Source organism: Monodelphis domestica, chromosome 6 (assembly GCF_027887165.1).
Source record: "Monodelphis domestica isolate mMonDom1 chromosome 6, mMonDom1.pri, whole genome shotgun sequence".
Lineage (NCBI taxonomy): Eukaryota > Metazoa > Chordata > Mammalia > Didelphimorphia > Didelphidae > Monodelphis > Monodelphis domestica.
The window spans coordinates 133,133,164-133,156,159 of NC_077232.1; the positions used below are offsets into that span (position 1 = coordinate 133,133,164).

General features: G+C 36.1%; 1 protein-coding gene and 1 long non-coding RNA gene across 2 annotated transcripts in view; both read right to left on the reverse strand.

Annotated features, from left to right (window-relative positions):
* Positions 1-1,459: 1,459 nt before the first annotated feature.
* On the reverse strand, positions 1,460-18,571 carry LOC107649427 (uncharacterized). The gene is made up of 3 exons (XR_001623216.2): positions 8,520-18,571; positions 8,022-8,080; positions 1,460-6,152 (listed from the first exon to the last, which is right to left on the reverse strand). It is a non-coding gene; the product is annotated as an uncharacterized LOC107649427 (long non-coding RNA).
* Positions 18,572-21,686: 3,115 nt separating this feature from the next.
* Positions 21,687-22,996, reverse strand: part of YIPF7 (Yip1 domain family member 7) — a 31,515-nt gene continuing 30,205 nt past the window's right edge. Inside the window, exon 6 of the mRNA XM_056802577.1 lies at positions 21,687-22,087. Within this exon, the coding sequence (XP_056658555.1) occupies positions 21,925-22,087 (163 nt within the window). The 3' untranslated portion in view covers positions 21,687-21,924. The remainder of the gene's footprint in view (positions 22,088-22,996) is intronic.

Genomic DNA, 22,996 nt, shown 5'->3' on the forward strand with positions numbered 1-22,996 from the left:
CTGAATAGACATAGAAATTTGATATTCAGGTATCTTCTCATTAGAGAAGTTATTTTATCAGACCAAAATGGAAAAAGCCTATGTAGATTGCATATAATTCTTTTATCACATATGTGTTCAATGTGTAAAATAAATGGATAAATAATAATTAGAAACAGTTATGGAAAAGGTTGTCAGCTTCAAAATTCTTCTAATCTATATACTCTTCAAATAACTAGGAGCTGGACAATGTTTTTTAGAAAAGAACTGATAAAAATGTTAGCAATAAGGGGTTTGTATTTTAGCAATTAGGTACCTTATTGTACTATGTGAGAGGGAATAGTTTCCCCAAGTGGGGCCTCAGGGTCTAGCCACTAAGATTAAAAGCAGCTGTACTATATTTATTTTTAAGGGGAAAAAGAAAAAAAATGAACTTACCTCTGGTAGATGTGAAATGTAGACTCAAACAAGCTATTAAAAGCTGACTTAGAGATAGTCACAAAAGTAAAGGAAAAGTTAAGAAAAGTACAAGGATTGAGGGTATTTCATCCCTTCATGATCTCCAATTAAAATGTAAGGGGAGGAAGGGGATAATTTTTAAAGGATTGGACTGGATTATTTAAGAGTGTGGTCACCAGGAATTTAATTTATTCCAAAGAGATTTATTTACAAAATGTAGGAAGAGTGAAATAAGAAAGTCAGAGAGAGGATAAGGTAAGTCTCTCCTGATGTTAGTTTCTTGTTTTTGTTTTTGTATTCAGAAAATTCAGCAGTTAAGAGTCAGCTTTTCACTCACCACATGTCAGTTCGAAGGAAGAAATTTTAGAACACCCTCACCAGGAACAGGATCTCAGATCCAGCCTCCACTCTAAAGAATGGAGAATTGTCTCCAGTTTCCACTTCCAAAGAATGAAGAGCTCTCTCTAGTCTCCACTTCCAAAGAATGAAGAACTGTCCCTCACATGAAGTGACAGCTCCTTCTAAAGACACTTCTTTTGCATCACTTCCTATGTCTTCCCCTAATTTTATGTCTACCAATCACAGTTGAAGCTTTGCTTTAAGATTGCCCAGGGGCAGTTAGTTTAATTCTGATTCATCACCCACTGTTGCACACATGGATCACAGACCTCCCACTTAATGATTAAGTGGGATGTTTACACTTTTGTTGATTAGATCTAAAAATGGGCAGATCTCCATACTCAACTTTTAAGTAGGGTATTTACACTTCAATGATTAAATCTAAAAATAGGCAGGGGTTACAATTTTAATCTTCACAATTGGGGAGAGTTAACTTTAATCTTCACAACTAACAGAATTTTGTATTAAACTAAGTAAAGATCTTTTTTTAGTCTATGAGAAATGAATTTTAATGGAACTAAATGCCCAAATTATATTTTGTTTAAATTATATAAATATCTGAAGACAGTGGCAATAGATAATTCTTATATATATATATATATATATATATATATATATATATATATGACAGGATAGAAAAGAGACTTGGTAATATTCTAGGGGGAAAAATGTTCACCAACTTGATGCCAGGAATCTCTAATTCATTCTTGAACACTAAACTTTAAAATTGCAAACTTGGTAGTGTATAGAACACTGCCATCTTACAAAATTACTGAAAAGGCTGAGAAAACAAAGGTACATTTAAAAAAACTAGAGAAGGCAATGCCCCAAAGTAATTAAACTTGAAAATAGCTTAATTTAATATTCAAAATCAATCACTAGAACACTGCTCAGCAACAACCAAAGTCCAACTTTAAAGAAGGAACTTTATAATTACTTCTTTCTGAATGACTACAAAATTTTACATAATGATACAATGGAACCAGAAATATCCACCCAAAAGCAAAGCCTGCTTTGTCAAAATATGAGAGATTATGATACAAAGCAAATTGTCAGCATGGATTAATACGCCTTTTATCTCACATGCCATTATCATTTCTGAGAACATCAGTTGCATTTAAAAGAAAAGCTATGAGAAAATGATGTAATCACATAGACTAGAATGCTGAAAGGTTCATTGTATTTCCTAAATGCATCAAGAAGTGGCATAAACAAGATTATAGCATATAAAATAAAAAGATATATAAGTAAACTTACTTTATCTTCAGAAGACTTAATGAAACAAAATATCTAAAAATATCTCTAGTGTGTCCAGATCCCTCTCTTGCATATTTTTATAATTGTTTTCTTCATGTGAAAATTAAAGATTAAAAGAACAATATTGGTTTAGACTTGCTTCCCAATTTATAAGGCAGGACCCAAAGTATTACAGAAGTCCCACTAAATTACATCTACTTTTTTGTTCCTTTTAGCTCCACAACATTGTACTGTGTCAGAGAAGGAAATGAAGTTTGTTGGGAAGAGTTCCCTCTTCTCACAAATCATGTTAATTGTCCTTTTAGGTGATTACTGAATTGATTGTTTGACAATTTGTTCTGGTATCTTCACAGGTATCAAATTACTAAAACTGTCCTTTCCTGGGGGTTTAAATATGGTCAATGTGTCTGACCTTTCTGATTCCCTGAAGTAACAGTATGTCAATAATTCCCCAGACAACCACTTATTATCCAGACCGACTAGACTATTCATAATGTGAAGGTCTTGTTGGAGTGTTATATTCCCTATGGCAGTTCTTCTGTGCAATCCATTGAACACATTGATCAGTAGAGTTCAAGGGATCTTCTATCTTGAAGGAAACAAGGTGTCTTTTCTCCTAGTAGAGACTGTGACTTAGTAGCTATTTGACCTTAGGCAAGTCATTTAGTGTTTCTGAGTCTCAGATTCCTCATCTGTAAAATGAGGATACACTACTATGTAATTTATAGGACCTTGGACTGGAAGGTAACCTAGGAGCCCTCTAGTCCAACTCCTTCATTTTACAGAGAAGGAAACTAAGTCCAAGAGTAGTGAAGTGACTTGTCCAAGGTAAAAAAACTAGTAAATGGTAGAACCAGGATCCTAACTTAGGTCTCAAGGTTCCAAGTTTAGAGCTCTATCTGGGTTCCTTATAAACTTCAAACATTATTATTATTTATCATCATCATCATCCTAAGCTGTGGTATTGTGGAATGGGTCCTTTATTTGGAGTCAAAAGTTTTGGATTCAAATCCCAGCTCTACCACTTGATATCTATGGGGTCTTGGGGAAAGACACTTAAACTTTCTTGGCCTCTGTTCTCTCATCTATAAAACTGGGATAATCATACTATTTCTACATAAATTATGTCAGTAAACTTCACAGCAACTTTATTATTTTACCATTTTATAAATTACTTAACTGAGCCTCAGATAGGTTAACTGACTTGCCCAAATGACCATAATGAACACACAATATTTTGTAAATTATAAAGACATAAAGATATGCACATAATACAAATTGATAGCTATTATACTTAATGCATCTCTCTTTAGGATCCACTATATGTAGCAACATAATAGCTAGGTTGTAAACACTTTATCATGGAAAATGCCTTATTTTTTGGTACCTCACAATGTTCAGGACCATGCTAGGCTCCTACTGTTAGATTGACAGCTTGATGTTAATCCTGTTTTATGAAAGAAAAGATGCCAAGGGTCAGTACCCTCATTGTTATACCCATGGAGCAGCATTATCTTGCTATTATCCTTTATGCCCATGGCCAGTAGGGAAGATACTTTGTTGGTTTACAATAGTGGATTTACATTAATTTCTCGATCTGCCTTGTGACTGCCAACATGCACATAAGTCTGTGAGAGGGTGGGCTTGAGATAAAGATGCAGTAGGTTTCCCTGAAAAGGGTATTCTAATTCACATGGTGACAGAATGCAGGATCTCTGCCTCATTAGTAGCAGACTAAGCTAATAAGTGTGATTTCAATTTTTAAAAATTACTAACTGGATCACAGTCCAAGAAACTGTTTCCATGATGTTATTCCCAAATAATTTATGATGACTCCAAAGGAAAGTGAATACATACTGGTACTAATTAAAACTCCAAAGCAGACAAGTTAAATGGGGGAAAAGCACATAGACTGAGCTCTGTCTAAATTTAACCTATGCCTGCTCACACTTTTTCCTCTGGTCCAGCATCAGATCAACTTTTTCATTTAATTCAATTTTTCATTTCAAGTTTCAGAATTTGACCAAAAAGGGGGCTTTCCTTGGAGTTTCTTTAAATAGATCTCATAGACTTCTCATAGACTTTAAACAAGAATGAGAAAAATACTGTTTAGAATAATACAGCTGCAGCAGAGATATAAGTAAGGCAAAAGAGGTTATTCCTAACCAGGCCAGAAATAAAATGTTAGCTGCTGCTTGCAGCTGCTATGGGTAGCCATTTTGAATCCCTGTACATTAGGATCTTCAGAACTCTGGAGAGCGGAGTGACAGTGAATTTGAAAGGGAAGGAAGAGTATAAGGAAAAGGAAAGACTAAAAGACAGAAATTCTGTTCAAGAGATCTATTTTCCTAATAGCCCCCAACCCAGAAACAAGCTTGACTGTACAATCTCTTCCTTGGATGTAAGGGTGGGGATGCTTAGTTTGGGAGTTATTTGCTTAATGGTACCTCATCTTAGCTCGTAGAAGAACCTTTAGATTCAAATTTCATCATGCATTTTGGGTAAATGGTTAGTAATGAGAATATTGATTACTGCATGTAAAATTCTGCTTAAACTACAATTTTTCCCCTTTTCTTTCCAAGTAAATTGTCAATAAGTTAGTATTGTGGAACTGAAAAAAATAGATTTGGAAACTGGCTTTGTTTTCATAAAAAATAGCCCTAAGAGCCTTTGAATATTGGACTCTACTAGAAATTAAATAATTTGATTTCATTCTTTATTATTAAAGATTAAAATTTGTCTAGGTATAACTAATTTTCCTGTGGTACCTTTATGATAACAGCTATTGAAGGAAAAGAAATTATAGCATCTGTTAATTTATTTTCAAGTTATCAATCTGTTGATTAATGACAGGCCAAAATCAAGAAAACCACTTTTGATTATTTTTTTTTACTAAACATACCAGAAATATAGACAATCTCAATGCCTTTTTGAAGAATTTCTAGGCACAAATATATTTTAAAACCATTCCTGGGTTTTAAAGCAATTTCAAATAATCCTAAATGTAGTATTCTATTCAATTAAACAAACATTTATTGAAGTTCAACTCTGGACTTAGTACTCTGTTAGGTGCTAAGGTAGCTAAAAATTTTAGGCAAGACAATATTACAGAATCACAAAATGTCAGAGTTGGAAAGAGTCTCAGAAGTCATCTCATCCAAACTGTGAATGAACAAGAATACCATCTACTACCTAGAGTCCTTGTCCATGGGGCTTGATTCATACCTAAATAAAAAATAATCTAATTTATGCTAAATGCAGAAAAGAGGTATAAATAAATTGCTACATGATATCCAAATATTATTTATTAGTAATATTGAGGAGGTTTCACCTAGCTATAAAGCCTCCTGGCCAGCAGGAAGCCTTATGGTAGGAAAATAGAAAAGGGATAGAAGTTTTGGATCCCATGAAGGGTGTGAAAGAGCCAACCTTTGAGATGTCAATAATGAGTCAGTAATCAATTATTATTAATATTTTGGAGCCGCAGCCATGCTCTGATCAATGGACGTCACTGAAAGGCTATATTCCATCCAGAGATCCCAATTTAACACTGCACTGGTCAGAGGATGATATAGTTCAGCTGGAAGAATGAATAGAGACTAATAGAGAGAATTAGAGAATGCTAGGTATTAGCATTGGAAAAGAAAGAGAGACACCTGGTTGAAGGCCAGGCCTCAGGTAAAGATAGGGAGGAGAGAGAAAGGTGGAAAAAGTGTTGAGCAAACCTGTGAGATTGTCCAAGGAGAGAGGAGCTGGCCAAGGCTTCCCAATTTAATCTCTTTGATATGCAAATGAACTCAATACATATTGATAAGTTACACAATGCCTCAATACATATTGATGAGTTACATAGTGTATTGCCATTGGATAATTGCAAATTACAACAAGGTGAAGGTGGAGTTTTTATCCTCAGGTGAGTGAGACAAAGGGAAGCAAGGTTTCATGCCCTAATTCCAGCCGCTGGGAACAGAGTTCATTGCCATGCGCAGAATGGCCATGTGCCCATTCACAATCCTTGTCTCTCCATAATACCTATGGGCTGGACTGCTACAAGCTACCTGATAAAGAAAAAAAATACAGCTATTATTGTATTCCAGGATTTAGATTCATGTACCAGAAACAATTTTATTAACTTTAGCATTAATGTGTGTGTGTGTGTGTGTGTGTGTGTGTGTGTGTTTGTATCCAAGCCATTTCTAGCTTGGATAGAGATATCCAAATTGCTCTAGCCCCTCAAGTCTCCTGACATGGCTCTCTAGCCTAAGACAATTTAATGTAACATTTATAGTAATCTCAAATGAGGAAAATGTTATATAGTATGTGAAAATATAATTTAGTGGTAACTTTACAGAATAGTCACTACTCAGTTCCTTCTTGAGCCACCTCCTCTTAATAATGCCTTTCTGTGTTCAATATCTTAACCTTGAAATTCAAGACAGGCAATTGTCCCCAGGCAGGTCATAACATCTCTTCAGGGAATAAAAAAATACAAGTGTTTCCATCTAGACAAGAGTAAAATGAGGTAATCATCCTTATTCCATATAAAAAAAAGGCTTTGAGTCTTTCTTCCTACTTTCTTAAGGGAAAAGTCTGAAGAGGGTTTTAGGCTAAAAAATACTATTTTTTAATATTTCTAAAAAAACTAAATACGAGGGTTTTAATTTTTGTTTTTAATATACTTCCACACACTGCAAACTTCCTGGGACATCTTGCCATTCACCCTACTGCTGCCTCTGGTACACCTGGATCAATTCTATTTGATAAGAAAACTTTTCTTTCTATCCCCCTAACCTTATTAATGTATTCGTCATGAAACTCCACTGCAGGCCTAATATTGACTGCTTAGTGATGTAAACCTTAAAATTTCTTAGACTTATAAATGTTGGAAATTTCACCATTGGGAAATTTCATACTTGAAAAATTTCCTATTGATAGTGGGTCTTGGCTATTGGAATGTGAACCCCATTGGCATGGGAGGTTCCTCCTCCTCCCTTCTTAAGATTACTTTAGGACGGAAACCTTTTGCTGAACAATGGAAAGGACTTTGACCTATGCTTAAGCATAGAACAGGAATTTTTTTGAGTCATGATTGATTTTAGAATTGATACAATGGAGATACTTGGAATGACAGAACCAAATCTTGGAAATTGCAATCTCCACCCTACTCAGTCCTAACAGGATTTAGGAAGGGCTGCAGCATAGATCAAAATTTAATTATTCCAATCTCTACCCTACTCAGGGTAACAGGATTTAGGAAGGGCTGTAGCAAAAGATCAAGATTTAATTATTTGAGAATATGACCTCCAACAGACATGTGCAAAGCCACAGACCTCTGGGCGGTCCTGGGTTAAGCTAGAGCCACCATTGGCACAGGGAAAATGATGGACAGTGATTGGTAGATGTGAGAACTGAGGGGAGGGAACTTGGATGGTTTCCTTAAAGATAGAGGGGTCTGAGGACTGGGGGGTGGTTGGAGAGTTTTGGCTCTGAGTGGTTGGAGAGGTGCTCTGAGAAGCTTGCTCTGAAGGAAGCTGGAGGTGGAGGCCCCGGAGACTGTTTCTCCATTTTGGTCACGTGAGTAATAGGGACTGATCTCCTTTCTTTGCCCCAGCAATCTAAGGGCTTGGGCCTTTTGGCCCAGCCTAAACAGAGGTGGGTATTTAAGCCCTATTCCCTTCTCTCCCCTTTCTCTCTCTCTCTCTCTCTCTCTCTCTCTCTCTCTCTCTCTCTCTCTCTCTCTCTCTCTCTCTCTCTCTCTCTCTAATTCCTTTCTTCCTCCTGTTTGTAATTAAACTCTATAAAAGGCTGACAGCTGACTTGAGTTTTCATTTAGGAATTACATAGCTGAATTCCTTGGCGACCTTAAATTAATATAAATCAGTCTTTTAAAGTGATTTCCTTGTCACAGTAAGAAAATGCAAACTCACCTCAAGTGATCCCCTGATCATATTTCAAATTCATTCATCCGCTTCATCTTGGAAACCAACTGAAAAAATAAAATAAAATAATTACAAAAAGAAAAATACTAACCAGGCAGTGAGGGTAAGATTTCCCATATGTTCCAGAGATAAGGAACGTTTTATTCAACTATAATTTTGTATATATAGAGAGGGATGGTTTTATCTCAGTTGGAATAGGTAAGGTCCACAAGATTGTGGAGTCCTTATGAAAATGAATTTGAAATTTATTTGACAATGAACAGGGAAAAATGAAGATTTGGGGCAGAACTGAGATATAACTAGATGCTATGAATATTATGAAATAAGAGTTTGATAGATTTTTCCTAAAGAATATAATGTTATACAAGAAATCAAAGGATGATCAGTTTATTGCTTCTCTGTCATTCCAGAAGGCTGTGTTTTTTTATTTTCTTTTGTTTGTTTTGAGGGTGGGGAAGGAATCAAGATAGTGAAATTTAGAAGTACCTTATTCCTTAATGGAAATATTTCAGGATAGACCCCTATGTTGAAGACAAAGGCTGAAATAAAAGCACTTATCAAAGTGTAGGCTTCTAGCTGTGGGGAGAAAAAGATTAATTTGTAGTAACCAAAATTACTCTCTCAAAGGAAAGCTCACTCACTACTTTTATATACATTGCTGGTTACATACATAGTGTTATTTCATGGAGAATAAAAACCACATATATCCAAAAATGTCATCCTCATTAACTATGTCACAGCATCTGAAAACTCTCCCCTTTGAGCTACTTCTTTGTATTATGGGATTTGTCTTCAGATACCTGTCCCCTATAAAAATGCAAATATTTCCTTGGAGAGGTAACCCACTACTCCATTAGACTCTATTAGCACTTTAATTTAGATGAATTAATCAGATTAGCTAACCATCACTTAGGTCAGAAATAAATCCTTAGAGAGTAGGATCCAAGATACATAAGATTTGATGGGGTATAAGGTAGAGGCAGAGAGAAAGTTTGTGCATATGGACTATTACCAAAAGTAGGTATGTCAAGTGGATCACAACACATTGAACTGCAATTTAAAATTTTGTTCTACTCTGTTTACATATAATTTTAAATGTTCTGTGATTATTAAAATTTCTTCCTTAATTTGGTAACTCCAAGTTCTTTAATAAAAGGGAGATTTCTTCTAATTCTGTATATTCTACAATTTCCAGAAAAGTAGACAGTTGTAAGCAAATACCAGATTGGAGTGGGCACAAGAGGATGTTCTTTGCAAAAAGTAAGGCAAGAAAGCAATCTAGGGGAGGAAAGTACAATGTGTGAGTTTAGTTGGTCCCCAGGGAGGGATCTGATTACTAAATTAGACACATCGCCACTAATAAAGATTGGGACTAAAGGCTTTCTCACCACACAATCTTTCAGGTGATCATTATGATCTTTAAGAAGGTAAGGTCAGCTGCCCAAAGGAAATCAAATCTTTTCCTGACTCCATTAGCATGACTACTTTTCTAGGCAAGTGTGTAATCAGGGGATGGAGGAGGTGAAATAGTGGAGGCTGTTCTGCTGCATGTCACCTTAAGTCTTGAGGTGGCCTTTGCCACAGCAGGCATCTGACCTCAACACCCAAAACCTTATAAGGATTATGATGGAAAAGAATGGAATCAATCAATCAACAAACATTTATCCAATACATACACTGTGCTAAGCAAGCCCAGAGAATACAAAGAAAAATGAAATGTGTGCCTTCAAGGAATTTATATTCTCTGCTGCAATGTTTTTTGTCATAGGAAAAACCTATGGATGTTTGAGCTTGTATGGGAAAAAACTATGTCTTTATTTTCACAAACCTCTGATCAAACTTTAACATTATTTTCTGTTATGTATGTAGACAACAGATACCATTTTGAAGGTTACATAGACTTTGCCAGACTACCAAAGGGGTCCATGACACACAGAGATTAAGAACTCCTACTCTAAGGAGAGCCTGCAACTCAACCCTCTTCCTCTATTAACTGATAATTCCTCTATTTTATGACTAGCAAAATCCTACCTCCCCCACCTCCTGTTTCCCTGTGATTTAGAGACCCCTTTTGCTGATGTAAAAATCTTAATCCCTGCCAGAAACTCCTTCTCATGATATCTACACTCATAACTAATGTCATCCTCATCCTTAAAGTAATCATGGCTTTGACCCAGAATTCTACTATTTAGAGGATGCAACAGCACTTAGTACTCCTTCAATATGTAAATAGAACTGAACTTACCTTCTCTCCTGGAATATACTTACCCACATTTATATGGTATCCCCAAACCCATGAGAACAGAGACAGTTTCCTTTTTGTGTTTGTATCTTCAGTGCTTAGGAGAGTGCCTTGTAAGAGTAAGTGCTTAATAAATATTTGTCCATTTAAATTGTTGAATTGAAAAATTAGATCTATCCATAAGGAAAATTAATGTACTAGCAGTATGAAGGATATATTTGTTGAAACTTGAAGCATTGAGTATGGCGACCAGTTAGGAGGTTATGGCTTTAGTCCAAGAAGGTGATAATAAGGGTCTCTTCTAGAGTAGTGGACGGGATAATAGAAATAATAATAACATGGATATTTATAAAAGAGAGACAGAAAGGCAGAGAAAGACACTGGCACAGAGACATAATAAAAAGAGAGAGAGAGAATCAGAGAGACAGAGAGTGAGAGGCAGACAGACAGAGACAGAGAGAGACACAGAGAGAAAAAGAGAAACAGAGACAGACAGAGAGACAAAGAGAAAGATTAGGAAAGTATTCCAATTGAATAATACATCAGGTTAATGATAAGCAATACGACCTGAGGGTAAAATGTGCAGTGCAGATACTAATAATTATAATCTCTTCCCCTTGCAGGTTGGTTGAGAAGGAAGGAATGGGGAAGTGACAAATAAATAGTGCCTTTTTAATAAGGCAAAGAGCTGACATAGGTAATGAAAATCACAGTTTGGGGATCTAGCGACTAATACATATAAATGCTCTTGAAGGGGAAAGGAAGTGCCTGTTCATGTTTGTTATCTAGTTAAAAAGATGATAACTGCTGTAGTGAGAAATGATATTTGTGTTTATATTCTTTTCAGAGTTATGAATTCTTAAATGTCACAAAAAGTGATAATAACACTATGTATATGAAGACCACATTACAAAAGTCCATGGGCTACTTTAAGGATGGTCCTGCCTTTGATGTTGATGTCCCTTGGTACCACTGTCAAAGACAGAATGCTAACAAAAAATGGGCCAATAATCCAGTTTTATTTTGGTTTATATTTGTTCAGCCTATATCATTCTGAAAGTTTCCAAAGGTCAAGGGCTGAGTCTATAAAATTCAGTCATCCAACAAATATTATAGAGGATATTTTATATGCAGAAATAAGATAAACTACTCAAGGCTATATATTTAGGACTCTACTCTTTTCCACCTACCAAACCAAGCCAGTTGCCAAGTCTTATTAATTCTACCATTACAATGATTTTATTCTCTCCATTCCCATAGCCAACACTCTGCGTCCAATCCACATCACCTTTTGCCTGGACTATTAGAAAAGTCTCCTCTTCTGGCCACAAGTTTCAATTGTCTCTAATCCATCCACCATACTATTGCCAAAAGGGATCATCTGCAATCACCAATCTGACCCTGTTACTCATTTGTTCACAAAATTCAAGTGGCTCCCTGTTGCCTATAGAATAGAATGAAAAAATTCCTCTATTTGGTTTTTAAAACCTTTCATAGCTTGACCTCATCCTACCTTCCCAAGCTTATTATACATTAATCCCCTTTATTCATTTTTCAGGCCAACCAAACTGGTCAACTTGTTTTTGCTCATACATGATATTCCATCTACCATCTCCATAACTTTGTATAGGCTGTAACTTATTTATTCCTTCCTCACTGGACTCTTTAAGTCTATAGCAACTAGAGAACAACAGGTCCTACCAAATTGGAATGGTTTTAAGTATGAATTCAGCAATGGAGTGCCTCTGTGTACCTAAGGATCAACCTAGATAATGAATGGCTTTTATCTACCCCACAAACTCCTTAAACTCTACTGCTGAGCTGAATATCCAAATCAAAGCAATTAGGAATCTTTTGATCTAAGGAAGTAAAATTTCTTTGTATTCATGTGATCTTAGACTTAATTAACATGGGACAAGGTAAGTCAGAAAGAAAAAAACACTAGTGCCCAGTTGAGCCCCAACAGATACAACTCAAATAAGAATCTGAGCACCTGGAGCTCTGTCATCAGCTCTAGTATTGACTTTTCCATGTGATTACCAATCATCTTGATATAATCTGTAGCTTTCTTGTCTTACTGTCTGCTCCATAGAAAAAGCCCATTGCATCTGATATCCAGGTGTCCATTTCTCTCTACTGCCCTCACTTTTTTTTTTTATTAAATAAGAAGCATCAATTTTTAAAAGGAGTCAACAAATTGCAGGGCTGATTGAGATGCTCTCACTGCAGCTGTGTTTCAGGAAGCAATTGAAATTCTGTCTGAACTTTTCACTCCTGTGGTGAGAGAGCTGTTTGGGCAACTGATTCCCTTCATTGGCATGCGCTCTTTATCACTCCCTTCTACTGCTGCTTTGGATTCTATGAAACATTTAACACGTGCTGCTGCACACATTGCTTCTCCTCTCCCATGACTCAGGATCTTCACTCACTAGCATGGTCCCAACCACCTTTTATTGCTTCTAATCAGGCTCCATAGGTTCAGTGCCAAGATGAATGAAGCCACAGGGATGGCTGCATGGTGTCCTGCCAAGGTTTGTGGGACTGGAATCTGTTCTTCACTTTGGGAGGCTCTTTTAGGTACTGGGTTTGCCATATTCAGTTGTAGAAGAAGGCAATTAGTGCTCTGGGGATTCAGTACTTAACCATGCTCCTTGTCATATATAGTAAAGTAGGCCATGTCTTATTGAAGAATATCATGTGTCTTTATACTCTCTATTTCAATGATGATCCATTCTACAATACTACCAAATGTCAACCAAGACCATTTAGCCCTCTCACAGAAACACTGAATACTGCAGCTGGAATGTACTCTGGAGAGAATATAGTACAGCTCTCTCTCGCTCTCTCTTTCTCCCAGTTCACAGACAAGGAAACTGAGAAGCATGCTCTCCTATAACTATAAAGCCAAGAATTAAACTAAGCAGGAAAGAAACAAGTATTGTATAAGAACCTACTATGTGCCAGGCATTATGCAAAGCACTTTACAAGTACTATCTCATCTCATCCTCACAACAAACCTGAGGGCTGGTTCCCATTTTACAGGAAAGAAAACTGAGATACAATGAGGTTAAGAGCCTTACCTAGAGTAACATAGGTACCAAGTGTCTGAGGCTGCATTAGAATTCTGTTGTCTTTGCTCAGAGCTCAAAATATTATACATTGTGCCAAGCAGTTGCTTTAGGAATTGCTGATTTCTCGTTCACTACTCTTTTATACTATACTGGCTCCCTCAACTTTTAAGGACTTGAGAGCTCTGAAGATCTTTAGTTAATGTCAAGCTTAGATGTTAATCATACTTGATAATGAAGCTCCTTTCAAATAATCAAAATCTTTATCCTGAGACCTTATCCTCCAAATGGATAATGAAGCCAATGATTTTTTTTATTGTGAGCATTCATTTATTCATGCATCAAACATTTTACTGAATGTCTAGATATATATAAAGCATGTACTTGCTGCTTTATTCACACAGAGATGAAGACAGAGTTCTAGAGCTCAAGAAGTATATTAGGGATAAGATGTGTACTTACATAGTTATAATAGAGTATGGTAAATGAAATAAAGAGACAAGATTCAATGAGAACTGTTATGATATGTTTGTTCATTTGTTCAGTCATTTTAGTCATGTGTGATTCTTCATGACCCTATTTGGGATTTTCTTTTTTTTTTTTAAACCCTTACCTTCCATCTTGGAATCAATACCATGTATTGGTAGAAGAGTGGTAAGAGCTAGGCAATGGGGGTCAAGTGACTTGCCCAGGGTCACACAGCTAGGAAGTACCTGAGGTCAGATTTGAACTTAAGTCCTCCTATCTCTAGGCCTTCCAGTTCATTTTATAAATGAGGAAACTGAGGCAAAAAGGATTAATTGTCTTGCCCAGGGTCACACAGCTAGTGTCTGAGGTTATCCATTGTGCCAACTACTTGTACACACACACACACACACACACACACAGATGTAAAGATATGTGTATATGTATGCATCTATACATTTATTATAAATAGGTATATGTGTATATATTCCACAGAATATCAAAGTTAGAAAGGACATCCAAGATCATCTAGTTTTCACGTCCAAATCATATAAACTCTCCCAGGCTTATAAAAGTATAATTTACCAAAGAGCTGATGATCTCCATAGGTGAAGGGAATTTTGATAGCAGAAATATCCTATACTAAAAGTAACTACTAGTTTTGACCAAAAAAATCCTCCTTGTATTATTTTATTTTAGGCCAAATTGGGGTCAATGATATGAAAAATGCTCATGAAATTACAAATAAGAGAGTAGAAGAGTAGACAGAAGGCTGACTTTGAAGTCAGGGGGCAGACCCAAGTCCTAATCCTGCCAATTAAACATGTTATCTGTGTGACCATGGATATTGACCTCCTTGCTATTCCTTACATATGATGCTCCACTCTCCAGCTCCATGGATGTTCATTGGCTGTCCCTCATGCCTAGAATGTTCTCCTTCTGCATCTCTGCCTCCTAGCTTTTCTGGCTTCCTTCAAGATTCAGCTTCAATACCATTTTCTGCAAAAAGACCTTCCTGCTTCTTCTATCCTCCTAATGGTAGAGACAGTGTTTTTGCCTTTATATGCCCAGTACTTGGCACACTAGTAAGCCATAGGACAGAATTAATAAATTCTTGTCAATTGATTCTTAACTCCATGACTAAAATGATGAGCGATTTACCTATCTCCAGTGTTTGAGAAAGTTCCCATGTTAATAGTCCCCCCTACCCAGATGAAATCACAGAGCAAGTCCAAAAGAAGAAAAGGAAAACAATAAAAACATGTCGATCTTTTCCTCAAGACCATCCTAAGGGGCCAGTGGCAGTTATGGACTTATTACTCTGGACTGACCGTAAAGTAATGGAAAATAAATCGTCTCTATTGTTTACTGAAACAGTAAATGCTTGGCTACCACCTTCAAGGTTTTCATCTGACATGGCCTGGTTGACACTGATAAGAATAAGGAACCTTCAGAAAATGATTCTAGCCTTCAACTCACAAATCAAAAGTGGCTTAGAAAGCAGAGACCCCATGAGTCTGTCACTGAGTAATAGGTGGCGTTGGCAGTGGTAGTGGGCAGTACACTGTAGGCTAAGAAAAAAGTGAAACAGGAAATTTTCCATATTTTGTAAAAGCTGACATTCCTAACCCAGGGGTAAAGAAGAATGGACAGGATTATGTCTTAGAGTACCATAAAGGCCACTGCAGCATTAGGAATAGGCTGCTGTGAACAGGACCTAAGTAATTCCTATCTTCTATTTCTAGCACATGTCCCTAATCACATCTGTCAAAATGTAGGCAGTTTCTTGCTTCAAAATGACTATCTACCTTCTGCGTGCAATCTGTACTTTTTATTCTACTAGCAAAGTAAGAATGGGGGAAAAGATATCTCACACTCAGATAATAGCAGCTGAAAGCACTTAGGGCGGAGGGAGTGAAAGTTGATTAAGCTAGACAGAAATACTGCTGAACTTATTATTTTTCATCTTTTGTCACAAAATCCATATGACTAAAAAATATATGCTTCACTTAAAAGCAAAAGAAACACACACACACACACACACACACACACACACACACACACACACACACACACACACACGCTCCATGGCAGCAAAAGCATGTTAAACTTTTGTTACAAAGAGTCGAGTTAAAGTTCTAGCTCCAAAGCTTACAAGCTGTTTTACCATGGACAAGTTATTTAACCTCATTGAGACCCAATATTCTCTTCTTTGAAGTGGAGATACTAATATTTATGTAGCCTACTTTATAAGGTGTAAGGAAAATGCTTTGTAAATCCAAGAGTTTGTTAGAGACCATTTTTCACTTGGTTTAGTATTTGTCTCAGTGTCTAGCTTGGTAGTGCCTCATGCAATATAGGCATTACTCACTAATTAGTGATTGAAAGGAATGAAACAGTAGGCACAAGAATGAGATATTGACAGGGTACCAAAAATGGAAGAAGCTTTGGGCAACCCTGGACTCTGTAGGAGTTTTCAGCCATGTGTTGGCTAACCTTGGCACTGCTGAACTTACTGTAACCAGAGGTCAATCCTGTGTCTTTCTCTAAAGGTTGAGAAAGTTAGGCTTTAAAGTTGTTTTCTTTTTCTATACCATCACTATCTCTTTTGTCTTGGAGATCAAACTGATTAGTCCCATCAGGCATTAAATGAGTGGAAGAATAAATCTAAGTAGTGATCTGATATAGACATCAGGAAGCTCTCTATGTCAGCAAGTAGCACAGAGTGTGGCTTGGAAGCTTCAGAGAGCACAGATGGGATAGCAAGTACTGGACTCCCAGGATTGAAACCTCCTGGGTCTGCAGGGAACAGCTGGGGAATGTCAACACTTTCATGCAGGCCTGCAGTTAGCCAGGATATTTATGGAATTCAGTCAGGAAACAAAGCTGGTGCATCTTTAAACAACCTAGAGCACATGAGCATGCACACACACACACACACACACACACACACACACACACACACACACACAAAGTGATAAGCAAGATTGTGTGGAGAGAAGAGACCAGGTGAGGGATGAGAATAACAATGTAACCATTCCCTCACTGATTTAGACCTTCCAGTTTCTCCATTAGTTTTCCTTGTAATGAGTATGTAGTATCCTCTGGATTTCTATGTGGGATCTAGGATCATGACTTTGTATTACTTCATGCATGGACAATAAGGGAAGTTGAATGATGATGTGTTCCATTTTTGTTCTAGAGCTGCAGAGTTTATTGGTACCATCTGAGAGGAGTCTCTAAGTACCAAGATTAATAAGAAACAAAAGTTGCTTTCTGGCAATATAGATGCAAAAATGCTTATACTTATGATTCCCTTCTCCCCACTTTGCAGAAGACCAAAGCAGTATCTAGAGTAGTAAAATATGCTTCACATGTATTAAGCAGACAAAATTTAATAGCATTTTCAAGCTAGAAGGGACCTTGCAAGAATATGTAATCCAATAACTTAACTATATATCCGAGGAAACTGGGACTCAGGGAAGTTGTGACTCACCCAATCTCACACCTAGTTAATGTTATACCAGTAATTCAGTGTTCGTTGTTGGGCTGTGTCTAATATGGGGAATATTATAATATTAACATTCAGTGCTAAATCAACCAAGCTGGCAAGCTAATTTATAAAGTTAAATAAAAAATAACAAAGTTCATTTGGAAAAAAAATCTAGAATATGAGAGAAATACTGAAAATATAAAGTTGGAATAAAGAACAGCATTTCCAGGACTCAAATTATATTAGAAAGCAGTGTAATGGAGAAGGTTTGTAGATGGTAAAAGGGAACAAGATCTAGGAGAGATAACTGATGTTTAAGTTGGCTCAGAGAGAGGAGAGGGGGTTTGAAGATTTTCTCCCTTCAGCCTTCCCTCCTTAACTATGACTGCTCTCCCAGATTTGTTTTTGTCCCTCTTGTCCACTCTCCAGTATTAGAGACTAAAATGTTTCTTCTAAAGAAGAAGTCTCTCCTCTTGAAGCTGTTCACTCACACTTGATTCAAATTTGGGAAAGGATAACCACTTTAACGTCAATTAATTTGATTAGGGAACAAAGGAATGGCTGGCAGGAAAAGAATGGGAAAGGAAAGTGGGGAAAAGGAGGTCTTGTTCTCTAACTAACCTCTTTTACTCCCTCCTCAAGTTTGGGGGGGAACCCAGGCTTTGGCAGACTGAGCCCCTCGAAAGATAGTCAAGTTAACTAACCCTGGGTTTGGCCCCCTAACTAGCATAGTTAGCCACAGTTCAGACCCAGGGCAACAGGAGGTAAGGTAAGATCTGACAAAGATTCAAAAATGTCTTTCTCAGATTCCTCTTCAGTAGTCTTTTCAATTGGGAAATATTGGGGGGGGGGAGGGGAAGGATTTCCAGTCACTAATAGGAAAAAGGTGGGTAACCCTCAGGAGAAAGTCTTAACCAACCTTCTCTCTTCAGCTTCTCCAAACTGAGAGACCAACTGCTCTTCAGAAAGTACCTTCTGTCTCTTCAAGATTCCAGCCTCCTGAGGCCCCTCCTCCAATGAGGAGAAAGATATAATCTGGCACTCCTCCTTTAGTGTCATCCTCTGTCACAGCAGAAATTACCAAAACCACTTAGTAATGGTTAAAAATTAGAAAAGCTGATTACTGGAACAAACTAGGCTAGTGAAAATGAGAAATAAGATATAAATTACCTCTACTTTCTATTTGATAAGAACGCTAGGAGAACTGAGAAGCCATCTAGCAGAAATTAAGTTTACACAAACCTCACCATATTCTACAATAAATACAGAATATTAAATATTAAAATAAGATAGAAGCATATCAAATACCTTTTTCCAACAATAGGTAGGAAATGGCTTCATAAACAATGTGTAGAGATAATTCCAAAAGATATAACATTATTTTCATTGTATACAATAAAAAACGTTTTTTTATCAAAGAAAATTAATGTATCAAGTATAAGATAGGAAGTGGTTGACTAGGAAAAATATCTTTATATTAATTATCTCAGATAGAGGTTTAGTATCCCCAGACATATAGACAACTAGTGGAAATATTTAACCAAAAGCCATTCCTTTATAGATAATCAACAAAGGTGAACTACCAGTTCTCAGAAAAAAAAAGAATTGTAAACTATTAGCAACAACAAAAAAATAGAATGCCTAAATCAGTAAAAGTAATAGACATGCAAGTCAAAAACTCTGAAACCATACCTCATAAATAGTTGGCAAAAACTGTAAAAGATGTGAGTAGTTAATGTTCTAGAGGAGTTATGAAAATACTACACTAATGAATTGTTGATGGACCTGTGAATTAGTATGGAAAGCAATTTGGAATTGAGGAAATATAGTAACTAAGATATCTATATCCTTTAACCAAGGGATCCTCCTACTAGGCATATTTCCAAGGAGATTATTAACAAAATGTAAGTCTCAATATACAACAAAATATTTATAGTTATATTTTTTGTTGTAGAAAAGAAGTAAAAATAAGATTGATGTCCATCAATTGAAGAATTGTCATCCAAATTGCATACAAATGAATGTGATATTACTGTGTTGTAAAAAAATGAATTGGATGAATACAGAGAAACATGGAAAGACTGAGGAGCAGATGCAAACCAGAAAACACTATATATAATGATAACAATGGAAATGTGAAAAATCAGAAAAATTTGAAAAAATGTAAAATGACAAAGATCTAGCATAATTCAAAAGTAAGAGATATGAGAAGATATTTTCCCACGTTTACTTGAATAGGTGGGAACATTGCATATATTTCTAATTTTTTTATATTTTATAGGCTTTGCTGATTTTTCTTCTTTTTTCCTTTTTTAATTTGTTTGTTATAAGTGATTTGGGGGGGCAGGGAGGAGGAAAACCAATGGATAAGAGAGAAATCAAGGTGATTAAAAAACAAAATATATCATTTAAAACCCTTTTCAAATTTACAAATATACAATCATCTGAGCTTTTTCGGGGGAGAAAAATGTATTCAATCATGAAAACCTCCTGCCTATCTTTGAATAGGCTTTTTAAGACGATAGCTTTATATGGGCATTTCCTTAATGACTTCAATGAAATTTCCTAAGTCTTACAAATTATATTTCTACTCAATAATGTAGATGCTTTAAAGTCCTTTCAAACTCTGAGCAAATTTCTCAATAAAGACTTTTCAAAATGCTCCTTTTAAGGAACTTACTGTATCTATTTCTCTCTAACCTCTTCTCTCTTTTCCCTTGTACCCCAAATTCTTACTCAAACACCAGAAGAAAATGTACAGTCAATTTACTGGACATCAAATTGATAGTGTCCCAGGGACTAATCCACCAAAGAGGAAAGAAGAAACATAAGGGAAATAAAATATATCATATTATATATATACATATGTATATTAGTGTAACATTTTATGAATAATTTTTCTTTGAATTCTTAATTAATTCTGTGCCCTTTTCATATAAAGAGTAACAACTAAAGACTCTAATTAATTATGAGTTGGTATTTCAGTGAATTTGCAATCTCATCGATGTGAGTATGACCTCCCTCAAATGCAGATTGCAATCCAACCTCTCTGTCTAATCCTTTACAATTGTTGTCCATGTTTTCCCATATATATTTCACAAAGTAGCTATCCAATATCTTGGACGCCTTCATCCAGGTAGTTAATTAAGCAACTTGATTTTCCTGCAGGCATAATAAGGCAAGTGAATAGAAACAATGGGTAAGCATTTCAATACATAGCAATGGTCTAATTATCTTTTTGTACTTATATTGGAGAAAATTATATGTATTCTTCTTGATGTCTATTCTCATCTAATACTCCAGGTTCAATGCTGAAAGGCTGAGATACTTTGACTTTTCCTTATATGGTGCCTATGAAAATGAGAAGAACTTACTTCACCATCTTCAACATAAACTTTAAAGTCTTTTGGAAAGGAATAAACATCTAACTCCACTCCTCATCTTTACATCTTGGAATCCTTCACTTCTTTCTAAGCTCAGATCAATTCTATCATTTCAATTCTTTCCTGATCCCCATCCCCCTAGCTACTATTACCTGGAATGTATTTTACATGTACTTGTTTTATATAGACTTATATGCTGCCTCCACCTCTAGAAAGAATATAAACTCTTGAGTAAAGGGAATTTTTCATTTTTGTCTGAAGTACCTAGTCAATACCCAGCATGTGATAGACACTTAATAAATCCTTTTTGATATAATTATTGGTAAAAATATCAATAGCTATCCTCTTACTGTCAGCCACACTCCTGGTCATAGGCTTAGTTCTAACTTGAGCTGAATGAAATGCATAATACTGTCTGTCTATAGAAAGACTCAAAGAGATTCATTTACCTGGCAAATTTAAGAGTTCACTTAATATGCACAAAGGAAAGGACAAGATAAATAGTTTTCTATTCTAATATTATAAATATCTATAATATCTATACATTATGTGTACCAATGTAAAGAAGACTGTAAAGTATCTCACTTTTTTTAAACCTTTACCTTCTATCTTAGAACCAATACTATGTATTCGTTCTAAGGCAGAAGAATGATAAAGGCTAGATAATAGGTTTCAATTAACTTGCCAAGAGTCACAGCTAGGAAGTATCCAGTACCTCCTGTGTCTAGGTCTAGATCTTCTTTCCACTGAGCCACCTAGCTGCCCCAAGTACCTCACTGTTTGAAAATTCACAGTGGATTAAAGAGTGATCATATACTACTGAATTTCATATACTAGTGAATTTCCTAGGGGAAACTTTTAAAAAGCAAATTCCCTTAGTATATATGATTTTTTACGTAACATACAATTTTTCATGAAAATTTCTAGTGAACCAAGCAAAGTATAAGCATATTCAGGTTATATTCCCTACTTTAAAAGTTATAGAAAAAACCTTTAAAATAATTATTTTACAATAATTTTATTTTAGATCTTATTTCACAAATAAAGAAATAAAAATATTTTTCAAGGCAGAAAAGCTTCTACCCTATGCCATCTTTTTAAGGGCCATTCTTTTTCTCACTTTAAAATGATCTATTTAGCAATAAAAAAGAAATCATATCATTAAAGTAGGAGGCTAATCCCTTTCTAAAACAACTAGAAATTAAAACAAAGAGCACACAGTAAGACTGTTCTGAATACATTAGAAAATAGTCAAAAGGGCAAAAAGTCCATAAAGTAAGGCACAAGGGTAGGCAACTAGAAGTTGCTGTCCTTCCATAGTTAGTGCTGAACTGAAGATTTTGGCTGCAGATAGACTACACCATCCAATGATGATTAGGGCTGCAATCGTCCCAATGGTCCCCCTAGAAGTAAGAAAATTGTATCATTAATACACATTAAGATGAAAGGAAGTAAAAATTCAGAGCCAGGCCTAGAGATGGGAGGTCCTGGGTTCAAATCTTGCCTCAGACACTTCCTAGCTGTATGACTTTTGGTAAGTCACTTAACCTGCATTGCCTAGCCCTTAAATCTATTCTGCCTTAGAACCAATACAAAATATTGATTTAAGAAGGAAAAGGATAAAAAAAAGTTGCCCAAAGCACCTGAAAGCTAAGGTAATTTATCTAATTTATCCAGGATGACACAATCAGTAATGTCAAAGGTCGAACTCCTACTTGCCTATGTGACTCTGGGACTCTATGTACTCCTTGACACTATGTCACTTAATCATACAAAGCATTTAACACAAGCTCACTGAGTTGAGTTGAATTGAATTATTATCCTTATTTCAGAGATGTATTAGATTCCTCTTCCAATGCTTAATTATACAGTATAAAATAACTTGGGTTCTTGAAGTCAAAGTCAGCAAACTAGCAACTCTTGCAGGTCTGACCAAGGTAGAAAGGCTTAAAGTAGTATCAACCAGATGATAAGACCTGTATGTCTCCTATGTGTAGGAATAGAATTACAGAAATGAGTGAGTTTAAGAGAAGTTGAAGGTTGCCTTTAAGGGGATGGCATGGGCACAAGCTAGGAACTCTGAAGAGAGGATTCTAGAATGTAGGGAGAAGAGGAGGAAGAGTTTGGAAGTTCCAACTGCCTCTTTCTGTCCTGAAGTCGAAGAGGAAGGAGCTGGCTCTCTGCTGAGCCTTTCTAACCAAACCTGTTTGTGAGAGAAGGGAAACCTTTCAATTTCTTTTGGAGATACCTTTTCCACAGAAGAAACCCACCTAAAGGAGATCTCTCTATTCTATCAACCCTGACTGAGAGGA